General features: G+C 41.5%; 1 protein-coding gene across 2 annotated transcripts in view; it reads right to left on the bottom strand.

The window, feature by feature from the left end:
• The window catches only part of KIF5B (kinesin family member 5B), a 48,253-nt gene extending 35,167 nt beyond the window's left edge, over positions 1-13,086 (bottom strand). For both annotated transcript variants that reach the window (XM_055429635.2, XM_055429643.2), the window contains exons 1-2: positions 12,528-13,086; positions 5,387-5,474 (exon numbers count right to left, since the gene is read on the bottom strand). In XM_055429635.2, the coding sequence (XP_055285610.1) occupies positions 5,387-5,474; positions 12,528-12,653 (214 nt within the window). In that variant the 5' untranslated portion in view covers positions 12,654-13,086. The remainder of the gene's footprint in view (positions 1-5,386; positions 5,475-12,527) is intronic.
• Between the last annotated feature and the right edge of the window lie 2,083 nt (positions 13,087-15,169).

Consider the following 15,169-nt stretch of genomic DNA (forward strand, 5'->3'; position numbering starts at 1 on the left):
CTTGTAAAATCCTTGAGGCCAGGGCTGTGTTTAACTCCTAGCATAGTGCCTGGCATTTAGGATGAACTCAAATACTTGTTGAATGATTATTATTAACATTAAAACAGGGAATCTCTCTCACCTTTCTAAAGAGTCCCGCCCCTCTATACTTTTGCATTTCTTGTGAGAAACAGACGGAGGTGCTCTAATACTTTCATTTTTGTAAACAAGAGAAACATACTTAGCAAGTCAGGCAATAGCTTACCACCTCATAAAAGTCACTTAATCTCTCTGAAGTTCAGCTTTCTCATCAGCAAAAACGTCTGCTCAGAGTAAGGCTGTGAGCATTAGAAGTCATCATATAAAACTGTTACTGCTAACATCTGAAAGCATTATGTGTCAGGCTCTATGCTGTTCAGTTGTTAAATCATGTCTAACTCTTTGCCACCCATGGACTGTAGTCCACCATGCTCCTCTGTCCATGGGATTTCCCAGCTAAGAATATTGGAGAAGGTTGCCATTTCCTTCCTCCAGGGCATCTTCCCACCCCAGGGATAGAATCTGCAACTCCTGCATTGGCAGGTGGATTCTTTACCACTGAGCAACCAGGGAAGCCCTGAGGCTCTAATAATCCTTCATGTATTAATGTATTTAATTCTCACAAAACTCTGTGCAAGGCACTATTTTATTCCCATTTTACAGATGAGAAATCTGAGAAACTGTGGCCTATAGTTTCAGAGCTAGTAAGGTAGAACTGGGAGGCATCCCAGACAGTCTTGGCTCCAAAGACATGCTCTCTTAGCTACCACACTACATTTGCAAGGAACAAAAGAACCAAAATAAACACATGGCAGGCTACATCTGGAAAAATTAAAATGGATACAGTGGCAGACAGTCCAGGGCAGGGAGCTATGGTGGGAAACTAGGGAATCTGAGTAGGCCTGGTAAGATGCCTGGCAAACAGCAAATGCTGAATAAATGAGAACCAGTTTACACCGGGGAAACCAACTGGTAGACATCACTCAGGTTCAGAACTCAAGAGAATACAAGTGGATAAACCATGTTCAAAAGAAAAAAAAATTATCTAATGAATCTACAAGAAGGAAAAGGTTATAGCCCTATCAGTTCAGTGCAGTCACTCAGTTGTGTCCGACTCTTTGCGACCCCATGAATCGCAGCATGCCAGGCCTCCCTGTCCATCACCAACTCCTGGAGTTCACTCAAACTCATGTCCATCGAGTAGGTGATGCCATCCAGCCATCTCATTCTCTGCCGTCCCCTTCTCCTTCTGCCCCCAATCCCTCCCAGCATCAGTCTTTTCCAGTGAGTCAACTCTTCACATGAGGTGGCCAAAGTATTGGAGTTTCATACATAAGCTAAATACTCATACAGAAATTTATGAAACAACGCAACCCTGGTGGACGCTGAGGGACCCAGAGAACACTAGCTGCTCTCACCTGACACCTGGCAGCCTGCTCCTCGAGTCCACATCTCAGGAGAAACACCAGCTCACCCATCACTGTGTTGATTCCTGCCTACCAGTTTCTAACCACGGCCCTCTACTTCATCTGTGTGCCAATGAGAGTCCCAGGTCCAACCTGCTGTGATTTAACTGATTTTTCTGTCCTCACACCTCATCATTCTCTCCCACCATGTCACTCTCCTTAAATCTATGTGTTTATTAGAAACTCCACCTCACTTGTATCTTGTCCAGGACAAGTCCTACCAGCTCCTACAAGCAGGCTCCTCCAAAGTGGTAGAGAGTTTCTGGGTGAAGACAAAAGGAAAATGTCATAGCCCCATGATATCTTTCTATAAATTACAAAGCTGGCACAGGGAGAGAGAGATGGAAACCTCTATTGTAACTTGCTTGAAATCTAATTTTATAGAGTAAAAATATCTATATAGGTTATGAATGATCCCAAGTTCAGTTGTGGCTGAGTGAACTAAGAAAGTAATTTCTTTTCTTAGAGGATAAAGGAAATGAACAGCAGTTGCTATCTGTTATATTGTTTACTTCATCCCAGGTCCTGAGTGAAGACCTTTATCTTTTTAAATCCTTACACTACACTTATTATAGAGGAAACAAAGACTTGGAAAGCTCGGGTGACTTGCCACAAGTCACAAAACTAAAAAGTGGTAAAGCCCAGACTTCAACATCAGTTTGTCTGATTCCAAAGCCTGTGCTCTTAATCACATTGCTAAGAAAGGAACTGCCACTCAGAACTCGGTTCCAAACAGTAAAGCAGAAATCTTCTGTAAAAGGTAAAAAGTAAAAGGGATCAAAATGTTGAGGAAAAGGACAGAGATTAAAAAAAAAAAAAAGAATGAAGTCATCTTAGAGTTGTAAACAGTCATGAAATAGAATAAAAGAGAGTAGAAATAAGTACCCTAGATGTCAGGACAACAGACCACAGAGTTATGAGAAAGTAGCTATGAGCCTCTTGTTAAGAGACTACATAACTGAGAATGTACAAGAGATAAAATCACTAGAACAATATGAGAACGGTAAAGCCCAGGATAAGCGAATTTTACTAAAACAAAAACTAAGGCCCTAAAGGGAGTTTTTAAAATGTTCAGAAGAAGAATAACGAATGAGTAGACCTGCAATGCCTAAAAGAGATGACTATGTCAATAAATGACATATCACCATTTTCTACAACATCAGCTGCAAAATGAACAGAAAAAACACTGCTAAGAGGGAGTTTGGGATTGAGGTGGGTAGGATGGTCTAAGAATGGTTTTAAATGAGCTCAAGTTTGTAGTTTTAAGAGAATTACATCCCAAGGACAAACATTTCACAAAAGTCACAGAGAACAAAGGTAAAAGAAGATGACTAACTTGCAAAGACTACACTCATTTTCAAAAAGTGAAAAATGATGGATTCTGGGAACCGTAGACAAATATACCAAAATTTCACTAAGGAAAAACTATGGCTGAATTAATCTCATTTACTGTTTGGTCACTCAACTAGTACGTGAGGAAAAACCAGTCATGCACCATGATTTTACAAAAGGATGCAAGCTTTCCATCATATTCTTGAGGATATGCTGCCAAGCTAAGAACTAGACAAATGTACAGGTAAGAGAATTTTAAGTTGGTTAAATACCCAGTGTGATTAAATAACCGCCAATAGCCATATTCCATTTTTAGAAGATTAGGCTAAGGACCATGGTCCATTAAGCACTTTTAAACGATTCACAGTAATACTTTCCAAACTCCAGTGTGCTTAATGACCTTAAAAAAAAAATGCTTTCAATATCCTTGACACTGTAACAGACTTATCAAAATAGGCTGATAGCCCATTTAGATCCCTAGTAAGACAACTATAAGAACAAAACTCAAAATAAAATTATGATAAAATGACAGAATAGAATCTGCACTTTAAAGGCTTCCATGCAGATTTTAAAATCTATAATACTCAAGTGCAGACTGGGTCTAATGCTGGCTGGAGCAGATATGAAAACGATTCATACATTTAAATTGCCCGTGAATTCATGAACCAATAACTTTATATTATTAAAAAAAACTAAAGTAATCTTACGCTGTACTGATGACAAAACTAAGCCAAAATCAAAGAATGTAGCATAACTGCGTCCCTGACAGAGATCCATCTGGAAAACTATTTGATGCTTACAACGAAGATAATGCTGCCTATTCTTCTTTCCTGCAATTGTTTACAGAATCACCAGTTAATTCTCCCTCCTGTCCACCATCTCACACCAATCCCATTCCTGCTGTAACCCTTGGTGGTTTCATGTAAAAGTAGTGAGTGATCCCATTACTAGATGTCCATGTACTAGATGACAGCCTGGCCTCTCAGATCCTTACCCTAGTTTTCTCCATGATCTTATCCTTTTCTCCTTTAGATACCAAGTCATGGTTACACTCCTTTCATTACCAACTGCACTGCCTTTTGAGCATCAAGTATTCACTCCCTTTTACTCCTTCTATTACCCTGATTTCAACAAACCTTTGACTCCACTGAGACAATAATCTTACTACCTTTTTTCACTGTCCCATGATAAGTCACCCCCTTCCCTAGCAACCTGCATCCTTCTCCGCCTCAGCCAGCTTAGATTCCACAGTTCACCATTAGCATCACTCTCCTGACTACATCTCCTGCCCTCCTCTCCTTCTTGTGTACTTCCTGGCAAAACACAACTGGGAAAACTCAACTCCCTGGCAGCTAAGCTCAAGTGCGCTCTTAATGCTACCTGGCAATCTTGCCACATCTCCCTAATCCTTTCATTTCCACACTGCTGGACAACTTCATACCTTTTCCTCACACTTCCTCCCCCATCCCGCCTCTCTGCTAACAACTCTGTTCCCTGTATCAGAGACAAAATGGAATTCATATGAAATGAACATTTTCCTCCCATCACAGGTATGGACCTACTTCTACCCATAAACTGTTTTCTCCTGTTACTAGATGAAATGTCTGTGATCCTACTTAATCCCAACCTAACCAGCTGATACCGAATCCCAACCCCACTAGCTCAGTGAACAATACAAGAAGACAGATGCTGCCTCAATCTGAAAAGTAATTTTTAAAAATTAGAGCTGTCAAAGAGTGAAAGAAATAATTTCACAAAGCAATAGTTATTTAATCATCAGATCCTTTTGATCTAAGATGTTTCTGTACTAACTGGAAGTATGAATAAATCCAGATAATCATAATACCCTCTCAACTCTAAAATTCTGTTTTCAGAAAATATCTTAGCATAGGTTAATGGTATTAATAGGAATGTACACACTTTTCTCATCTTTGGCACCGCTGGTGAATTCCTCAGTTCAGTTCAGTCGCTCAGTCGTGTCCGACTCTTTGTGACCCCATGAATCCCAGCACGCCAGGCCTCCCTGTCCATCACCAACTCCCAGAGTTCACTCAAACTCATGTCCATCAAGTCGGTGATGCCATCCAGCCATCTCATTCTCTGTCGTCCCCTTCTCCTCCTGCCCCCAATCCTTCCCAGCTCAAGGATCTCTCATTTGACTACAGGGCAAGTCGCCGGGGAAGGAATAACACTGGAACAAGAGAATGACAGGCTGCCATTTCCTATTACTTTATAGAAACTTGTCTAGTAATTTTGTCTTCATTCTCATGCTCCTATATTTCTAGAACAGGTACCTAACTCTTGGGGATATTTAATAGAACTGCATATTCCAAGGATATGTGTACAACATTGTAATTCTCATAACACCCTTCAACAGGCATTGTACATAAATTATTTCATGAAATTTGAGCAATAGAGTTTAACTATATTTGACTTATTATTTGAACTTCTGCAACTAACTAAAAAGAAAGGGAAGGTAAAATAAAAAAAAAAGAAAGCTGGGTAAATGGAAGAGATCACAAACAAAAAAACTTACTGCTGGGATGACTTAGAAGGTATAATATATTTACCTTTAACAATCTTCTTTGCACAGTCATTATACACTTGCTCTTGAGATGTGTTTGACTGGAACACCCGGTCAAATGCATAAGGCTTGGACTAAAAAACAGAAACAAAAGTTTCAACTACACAAATTAAATGTGGACAGACATTTCTAAGCTCCTTTAAAGACATCACCATATATTTAACCTTCAAAATAGGACACCTACTACGCATCACTTAGAACCTTTCTGGAAAAGTCCTTACTTAGGGCCCAGGAACAAACCCACTACAATAAACTCCACAAAACCAAGTTTGTCTGTTTTAGTCTTTGTTATATTTCTAAGGCCTAGCACAGAAATTAAGTGTTACTATGGTGGGCACTCGGAGAAGGCAATAGCAAGCCACTCCAGTACTCTTGAATAGAAAATCCCATGGATGGAGGAGCCTGGTAGGCTGCAGTCCATGGGGTCGCTAAGGGTCGGACACGACTAAGCGACTTCACTTTCACTTTTCACTTTCACACATTGGAGAAGGAAATGGCAACCCACTCCAGTGTTCTTGCCTGGAGAATCCCAGGGACGGCAGAGCCTGGTCAGCTGCCGTCTATGGGGTCGCACAGAGTCGGACACGACTGAAGCGACTCAGCAGCAGCAGCATGGTGGGCTCTCATACTGTTGAGTGATTTTTACTTAATGAGTGTCTTTTCTGGCAGATACTCTATTTTCAACACTAACTCATCCTGCAGATAAGGAATTAGAATCGTGAAAAGTCCAAAATTTGTAAACGACAAAATTAGAATTCAATCTCAAGTCTCCTTGCAGTTCAGGTTTCCTTCCATTATTCCATTCAGCTTTTTGGTGTAGTGCAACAGCATTTCAACTGTTCATCCATTTAAGTATTTATGGAATGCCAGTTATGCTGGATACCACACTAGAAGGATGACCATGACAGATTCACTCTCTGTCATGCTGGGCAGATACCAGACAAATAATTAAGTGACTAGAATTCCATCCTGCACAACAGGGTACTTCAGAAGGGCTATGACAGCACTTAGGGGCGAATCTGAGACTAGGGAAGGCAGAAGAACAGCAGAGAATCACTCTGGAGAAGGGATGTTAACGAACCGAAGAGTAAAGAGCACACCAACTGTCAGTCTCGTCAATGTTACTAATGAGGGACAGTCAGTGTGTGCAAGTACTCCAGGCTTAACAAGATGCTTAAGGATCCTGAGGTTGAAAGGAACTTGGAGTGTCAAGAAACCAAAGGATGTTCAATCTCAAGTGCAAGGATGCACAAATCAAAAGTCAACATGGTTAAAAAGGCAACTAACACTTTAACATTACTTTTAATAGTTTTGATTTTGTGGGTCCCTTAAAGGACCTAGAGGACACAATTTGAGCACAGCTGATACAACTTGGGAAGGAGCCAGAGGCATGAAATGAAAATCAAAGAGTATAATATCTATGCAAGTCAAGGAAGAATTTTCAAGGAGGAAGTGATTGTCTCAAACACAGTGGAGAGTTCAAGCCTAAACTGAAGACGCCAATGACAAAGATCAGATTGGAAAGAGGTGAAAAAAGAACAGGAGGTAACTGAACAGCGATCTATCTGTGGCTCAAAGAAAGCTATGTTTTATGATGGGCAAGATCCGAGCAAGTTTAAAAGCTGGCAGGAACAATTAATAATCTAAGAGAGAAAGGAAGCATCTAAAGATGAGAGAGGGAGCATGAGGGTTCTCAGCACTGAAAGTGTGTGCCAACTCTCTAATCTCTTCTAAAGTAAAGGAAGGGAGCTGGGTCCCAAAATAAACAATCATGACCCCAGAAAAAATTCTTAACCTTGTAGAATACTGCCTAGGGTCTTAGCTAAAAAAGATCATAGTTTTTAGAAACTATACCCCACAAATCCCCTCCTCAAAGCTTGGAATAACACTAACAATGACAAAAACAGCCCCTAAAGGCCAAAACCATTTCCAATTCCCCTCTGGCCTCCCACCAGACAGGCTGGAAGCTAACCACTTGCTGCCCGAGTGTCCTTGTAACTACCGGCCACATGACCCAGCTCTAGACACTATGAAGTGAGTCTGCTGGGAAGTGTCCAAGAATCACCTCAGCCAAAGCTGCCCTTTCTCCGTTCTGGGATGAATGTCTGGAACTGGAGGACCCATCTTGCAAACAAGACAGATAAGACAATGAAAAGTCAATAACTAAGGATGACAGAGGGTAATAGAGTCAGCAAGAAGTAAAGGTCCAACTCCAGACTTCCCATGTGAGAAAAATAACCTCTTCTTTATTTAAACCACCATTAGTTTGTTTGTTTTTCTCTCTGCAGCTGAAAGCATTCCTGAAGGATATACTCAGATGACCTCCCTTTGGCACCAATTAAATGTAGGCTTCTCAATGTCTGATTATCCTTTGGCTACAACACACATAAAATGTCCTTCTGCTAAGATTCCAAGAACTGACATTCAAATCTACAGGTGTCGCTAATAAAAGACAATCTACTATTTCATTGATGGCACAAGATGTATTCATGATAAATCTGAAAACACAAGTACAAAATAACAGAAATAAACTATATTTATATTTTGTTCTATTAAAAAAAAAGTATTTTTCTCTCTTCATTTACTCAACAAACATTTATTTAGTATCTATAAGGTATGAGAACTGATGCTGAAGCTCCAATACTCTGGCCACCTGATACTAAGAGCGACTCATTGGAAAAGACCCTGATGGTAGGAAAGATTGAAGGCAGGAGCAGAACAAGAAAACAGGATGAGATGGATGGCATCACCGATTCAATGGACAAGAGTCTGAGCAAATTCCAGCAGATAGTGAAGGACAGGGAATCCTGGCATGCTGCAGTCCATGGGGCTGCAAAGAGTCAGACATGACTTAGTGACCAAATAATGACATGGTATGAGATATTGTAAACAAGTAACACAATTTTAGAAATGACATTTAATTAGTACGAGAGTAGAGTACAAAAAATAACAGAGGATAAGGCTGGATAAATTCTCGAACAGTAAGCTAAGCACTTATATAGGAGGACTAAATGTAAGTGTTAAATGAACTGAAACAGAGACAGCCTCCACCATTAGCAAATTCACGAATAATTCTAATTTTGCTTGAAGAAACAAGCTAACCAGTAGAAGTTAGGTAACAGACAACTGCATCCTTCCAAAATAAGGCAAACGATATTTTATTAAAATAAACATTTAAACAATAAAAAGAATAAACACCATTGAAGTCCTATCTTCAGTTTTACATCGACTAAAAAAAAAAAAACTGTGCACAAATATTTACAAAGAGATATGCCAAAAATAACAGGTAATATAAAATCTGCCTCAAAAGCTGGTACTTCATGCAGCTGTTTATTCAGGCATCACCTCACACCAAACATGCAAATTAAGACTGTATTAGAATAAGAATATGAGCATGCAGACATAAAAATAATAAAGCTGGGATTGAGTGACTTCTAAAGTTGGTGGTGGTGGTTTAGTGGCTAAGTTGTGTCTGAAGTTATACCACTGTTAAATAAAAAACTATCTTAAGTACTTAGTATTAAGTTGACAAAATAGCCTTACTTTAATTCCAAAGCTGAATTATAATTTTCTTAAATAAAGCAAATGTGATCCTTGCTTCCTGGATGAAAACTTGTGATCCACAAAAACTGGGGCACAAGGGAAACACCTTCTGATGAAAAATGAGACTTGTGAAACATAAAAACTATTTCTAATGGTCTATAACAAAGGTACATCCCACAATTAATAATCTTTCAAATAAATTAAACACTCATGATCTGGATATCCATATCTTAAAAAATGTGGCCCTTGGTCTTGAAACATACATTATGCAGCCTTTAAAAATGTGTATCTTCAAAAATACTCCAACTCACAAGATGTATTCACATCTAATTTAGGCTTCAAGGAGACAAAACCAAACAGGAATGTTTATTTACCTTAGATTTCTTAGGTTGAGTGGTTCCTATCTGAATCTGCACAGACCAGGCTGAACACCAAATTTGGTTACAAAGGACACACTTCTGGCAGGAATATGTCTTTCTCTGGAATTCTGAATAGTGATTTTCAGATCACAAGGGATTACATCATATTAGATTTTCTAGACACTGATTGTGGGCTAACACTCTGCAACTGTAAAGGTAAATTATGATGGCTCCATTTTTCAATTTTCATATATAAGGTAATCTGGATCGAACACCAAATTACCATTCATTTGAAAGGGGAAACCGTGCTGTGCTGGAGGTAAGAACTAGGTCGAATTTCAATGAACCTCAACAGTCCGTTTTGGATTCTGGCGGCCTCTACAGTATACCATATAAGGAATGATAGTAAAGACACTTGATGCAAGTATGCATGTTCCATTTTTATGATGCATAAACAGATGAAGGAATAACTTTTCTTATTAATTTTTGTGGATCACAAGTTTGTTTATCTAAAGCAAATAGTTTTACCACATCACTATCAAAGATCTTCAAAAAATAACGCATTTCTATTTCATTCAATATGTGATGTGTATATCACTTCACTGAGCATTTAATTACCAAAAAAAATAATCTGTACAAAGGCTGCAAAGCACAGAAAAACACTGCAAGATTACATGGCCATGGGGTCACATCACATTAAAATCACTGACGACGTGAGTAACATGAAAAAAGTTTGGACAATGTTTTGGAAACTGAACTTAGATGAAAATCAGAATCCTAAAAAATTATCTTCTTTGTGAGCATTGAATATACTTACAATTCGGTAACACTCTAAACTAAAGCACTTATTTTTAAAATTTTGATTTAACCAGAAGGCTGTGTACAAAATGTTTTTAAGTTAGTTCAGACAATTTAATTTTAAATGCTGCACTGCAGCAATTCCTTCTTAATCTATTTACTTTGAATCAGGGTCAGTATCCAGTAAAATGAAGAAAAAACAAGAGATGACTTTACCTAGAGGTTTTCTATTTCCACTTCTAGCTGCCGTTACAAATTCTCAGACGACTTAAAAAAAAATTTAAAGAATGCACTTAAAAAAATTTTTTTAAAGAGATCTCAGTAATTAATGACTTCTATATGCAAAAGATTGGTTTCTGAAAATAATGAACTAAACATGTTGCCTTACATTTTCTATAGCTATATCACACTCAGTTGTAATATACTTTTGCTTATACTTAAACAAAAAAAAACCCAAAACGACTAAAATGCTTACCAGTTTATCTAAAGGCCAACTAACTGTACATTACTGATTTATGACTAAATTATTTGTCCATGATGTTTAATATCACCACTTAAATTGACTTAATTACTAAGGAAACCTAAGTAACAAACTTAAAATAACTTTATCCAAAGGAAACAACCTAAAATAAACGTGTGCTTCCTGTGGTAATTATTTATTTTCTTTTAACTCTTCCTCATATCTTATGTCATATTTGGCCTGCAATAGAAGGCTTCTAACCTAACCATAAAACATTTTGTGAATCCTAAATCTTACCATTACAACAAATAAATCTTGATAGTACTATAGATTTGGGTAAATATCCGCAAGAAAAGTATCTGAAGAAATAAGACAGCCTTAACACAAATCTGAAAGGAAAATAGCTTGGTTATCTCAACCACTGTAGAGGCTGAGTAATCACAAAAATTCTATGAGAAACTAATAGCCTATTAGTCTTGGCCAACTAACAACCCAGGCCTAGTAAGCATCCTCTAAAATCATGTGAAATAGCGCATCCTAAAGGAAAAGGATGATTAGTTTCCTGCATAACTTCTTGGCCTCTCCATGATGTCACTTATAGCAAGGGTTTTTCTGTGGACTTGTTAACAAAGAACCAGACTGACAGTCTTCACACAGTAAGAGCTGACAGTTATTAGGAACCTAATGACTTGTTTGCCAAAACCCTCCCAAGCAATGTGGAGCTATGACATTAATCTTCTAGAGCTGAACTTGGAAACTTTCACATAAAAATTCTAAAGAACTTGAGTTCTATCTTACATGTCAATGCTTCTAACCTTCAATGTTCCATCGCCTGTGATATTTCTGTCCCATTTCTATATTAAGATATTCAAACTTATGCTAAATGGAAAAGCAAAAAAGTTAACACTAAAATTGGGGAGAGTGACAGCAATGTAGAAAGATGGCATCAGCAAGAAAGATGAATCTAATTTTTTGTCAGAGTTCACTGTTCTGCAGGCAGTTATCTTACTCTCCACTTTAATCTCCTTGAATTAGTTTCAAGACCTTTCACGTTATGTTTCACATTACAAAAGACATTATCTCACCATCCTTGTGATTATCAAAGTCATTTTTCTTCAAGACAGATCCTAACTGTAGAAGTAGGAATCTGATACTAACAAGAAATCTAGCTGACTGATCAAATTTTAGATATATACTTTTAAATCTGCTTTTATAATATTTTGATATACACACGAAAAGTTAACACTCTTTCCTGGAGCGCTACCCCATAAAACCCAGGGAGTCTCTCTGGGCACTTATTTAACCCCACGTTGATTGGCGAGATCCGCTGGTGGATGAGACAAAATCGAGCGCTCCGACGTCAAAAGAAAACTACTTTTTATAGCCCTGGATTCGCCATTTGTAACTGTAAACTCAAAAGCGGGTTGGGTGAACACTGAAGGTACCAGCATGACTGCGACTGTTATGGTTTTCTTTCACCCACGGAGGAAACAAGACGGTCTAACGCACGTTAAAGATTTCTTTTAAGACTAAATATCTTTACTATTTAAGGTTCGGTAAGGCAGATCCCATAATTCTCGGCCGAACTCTGATCGGACATATTTTATGAATGATAAATCTGAGGGGAAAGGGGTCCGACACACCGACTGCATCTACATCAGAACCTGCAGGCGCACACAAAGCCGGCGAACGAGCACTCAACTGGTTCTCCGACGGCTCCACCCGCGCCCCAGGTAGGGGAGTGCCCGGGACCCAGGGCGGGCGCCTCCCGTCCCCGGCGCTGCAGACCGGGGTGGGGCGACCCCGGAGCACCCGACGAGGCGCCGAGCCCCTCCCCTGGGCCGCCGGACCCCACTGGGGAGGCTGGGGCGCCCCAAAGCTCGCTCTCCACTCACTCACCACTTCTCTCAACTCCCGGGGCGGCCGGGCCCGAAGGAGGGAGCCTGGGTGGGGACAGGGGCACTCACCGCGATCATGACCGTGTCTTCTCCCTGAAACTTGGCGATGTATTTGTCGCCGCGGTTCACCTCCGACTCGTTGAGCGGTCTGAAGCGACACATCACTTTGATGTTGCACTCGGCCGGGTCCGCCATCTTCCCGGCTGCCGGGGCCCGAGGCCGGGAGCCACTCCCCGCCGCTCAGTCTTGGAGGAAGTAGGCCGAGCCGAGGGGGCTAGCGTGGCGAAGGCCGAGGACCCGCGGTCCGCGGCGTCGCGCTTCCCCGGCGGGGAGGCCGGGACCTGGGCGGCAGCGCCCGGGCCGGCACGGTCACCCACAGGCTCACTTCCGACCCATCATGGCAGCCATGGCGGCGGCGGAGGAGGCTCCTCAGCTTCTCCCTTGACTGGCGGAGCAGGTTGCTGGGCTGAGGGATCCCGGAGACCGGGAGCGCGAGCCCCCTCTTCTTCCTAGGAGACAGCAGGCCGGGCCCACCTTCGGCCTGCCCGGCTGTCGGCTCGCCGGCTCGCCGGCTGCAGCCTGACCACTCCAGAGGCGGCGGACGGGCGGCGGGATGGGCGGCGCGGAAGGAGAACTGCGCACGCGCGGAGTACCGGCGCCCCGGCGACCAATCCGCGGCCGCGCCGCTGCTCCACGCCGGGGTTGCAGGGCCAAGTTACCGGACGCGCAAGCGCAGAGTGAGCTAGCGACCCCGCAGAGGGTTGCACGGAGTTAAGCGGTGCCCTAACGTTATTTTCTGTAGAGGACAAGGGACGTTGTTAAAAGTGCTTGACGTTGTAGTTTAACTAAAAAACTACATTCCTGTTAGGACGTGTTTGCTTTCTGTTTTGTCTGGAGATACATTGATTTCTAGCCCACTTTTTTAGAGCGCTTTGCCAGAAAAAGGAAGATTTGAATGAAGGGCGGGACGTGGCTTACGGTTCAAACGGTTGCTCATTCCTAAGAGAGGGGGTTGGGGGACAGGAATAAGAAAAAGGAAGTTTCGTCTGAGGATAGAAGGTGCTAAAGAAATGTGGAACAGTAGGGTGAGGTGGAAGAAGATCCCCGGGGAACTGGCGGTCCCAGTGACTCCGTAGTAATCCTATGGAACACATCAGTCTCCACATCTGGAGTGTGAAGACAGAAAAACTGCGAAGACAACTAGGACCGCTAATCATAGTCCCCCATTTTTGTTCGTAAAATGGAAGCGTGTATCACTTACCTAGTGTTCCAGTAGTTAAGAATCCGCCTTGCAATGCAGGGGGCAGGGGTTCCATCCTACGTGGAGAGACTAAGATCTCATCCAACGTACTGCTGCAGTGTGGCCAAAAATAAAAAACAATTAAAAAAAAATAGAGGCGTGTATTATTGTTGTTCAGTTGCTAAGTCGTGTGGGACTCTCTGCAACCCCACAGTCTGAAGCACACCAGCCTGCCCTGTCCTTCACTATCTCCTGGAGTTTACTCAAACTGATGTCCAGTGAATCACTAATGCTGTCCAGCCATCTCATCCTCTGTCTCCCCCTTCTCCTTCTGCCCTCAGTCTTTCCCAGCATCAGGGTCTTTTCCAATGAGTCAGCTCGTCACATCAAGTGGCCAAAATATTAGAATTTCAGCTTTAGTCCTAACATGAATATTCGGGGTTGATTTCCTTTAGGATTGACTGGAGAAGACTCTTGAGAGTCTGCTGGACAGCAAGAAGATCAAACCAATCAATCCTAAAGGAGTGTACTATGAGAGCCTCCAGTTGTTCTCTGTCCTGCCCTGATCATCCTAATGCCTGCAGAAATGAATCCAGAGTCTAAGATTCAGGTTTATTGATCCACAGCAAAAGGGGAAGAGTTCACACCTCAGGCATCTTGGGACATCTCACCAAACACAGAAAAGGATGGAGTTGTTACAGAGCTTTGGGGGAAGTGTGTAGTTGAGGTAAATTTAAATGAATCTGTATTTTGATTGGTTCCAACAAAGTGGTGCTGTGTGATACCAGATCTGGACTACAAGTGGACCCAAAAAGTCTTGTTTCCTTGTAACTACAAAGTTAAGATAGATGTGGAGTACTGTCTCCAGAAACCCCTTTTCCACAGCTCTGCACCTGGCTTGAGAATCATTTGAGGCTACCTCTCTGTGTCTTAGACTCTTAGGTAAGAGTGGAATGTTCTCTTCTTACCGATGTAACTTTGGGTGTCAGTTTCTGGCAGTCTATGATACTAGAGAACAACGTTTTCAGTAAGAAAGCAATAGTCAAAGAAGGAGGTTGTTGTAGCCAGTGGGTCACCAGTTTTCAACCTTTGTAGCAGGATCTCATTGTTCTGTCCTCAGTCTTCTGCTCTTTGCTGCTGGAGCTCACTTCTTCAACAACTGCTGGTGTCTCTTCTCTATAGCCCTGAGCTTTTCACCTGAGTAACGTTCCCATCTCTCCAGCTGTGTGCAGGCCACCTTGTTTAGGATGCTTTCTCTTAACCTCAGATTTATTAGTAGTCCAAAGATGAAATTACTCCCTGTCAATACTGAGTGCAACTACTCAGCTCTCTGTTTTCTATGATCAGCATCAACATTATTCCATACTTCCAGGCTTAAACAGTTCCAGTCACCTGTAACTCCACTGTTTTCTTCAACTCAGAGGTGGGGGGGGTGGTTCAGGATGGGGGACATATGTACACCCATGGCTGA

This window comes from Moschus berezovskii, chromosome 15 (assembly GCF_049115385.1).
Source record: "Moschus berezovskii isolate FMDL1 chromosome 15, NW_MosBer_1.0, whole genome shotgun sequence".
NCBI lineage: Eukaryota > Metazoa > Chordata > Mammalia > Artiodactyla > Moschidae > Moschus > Moschus berezovskii.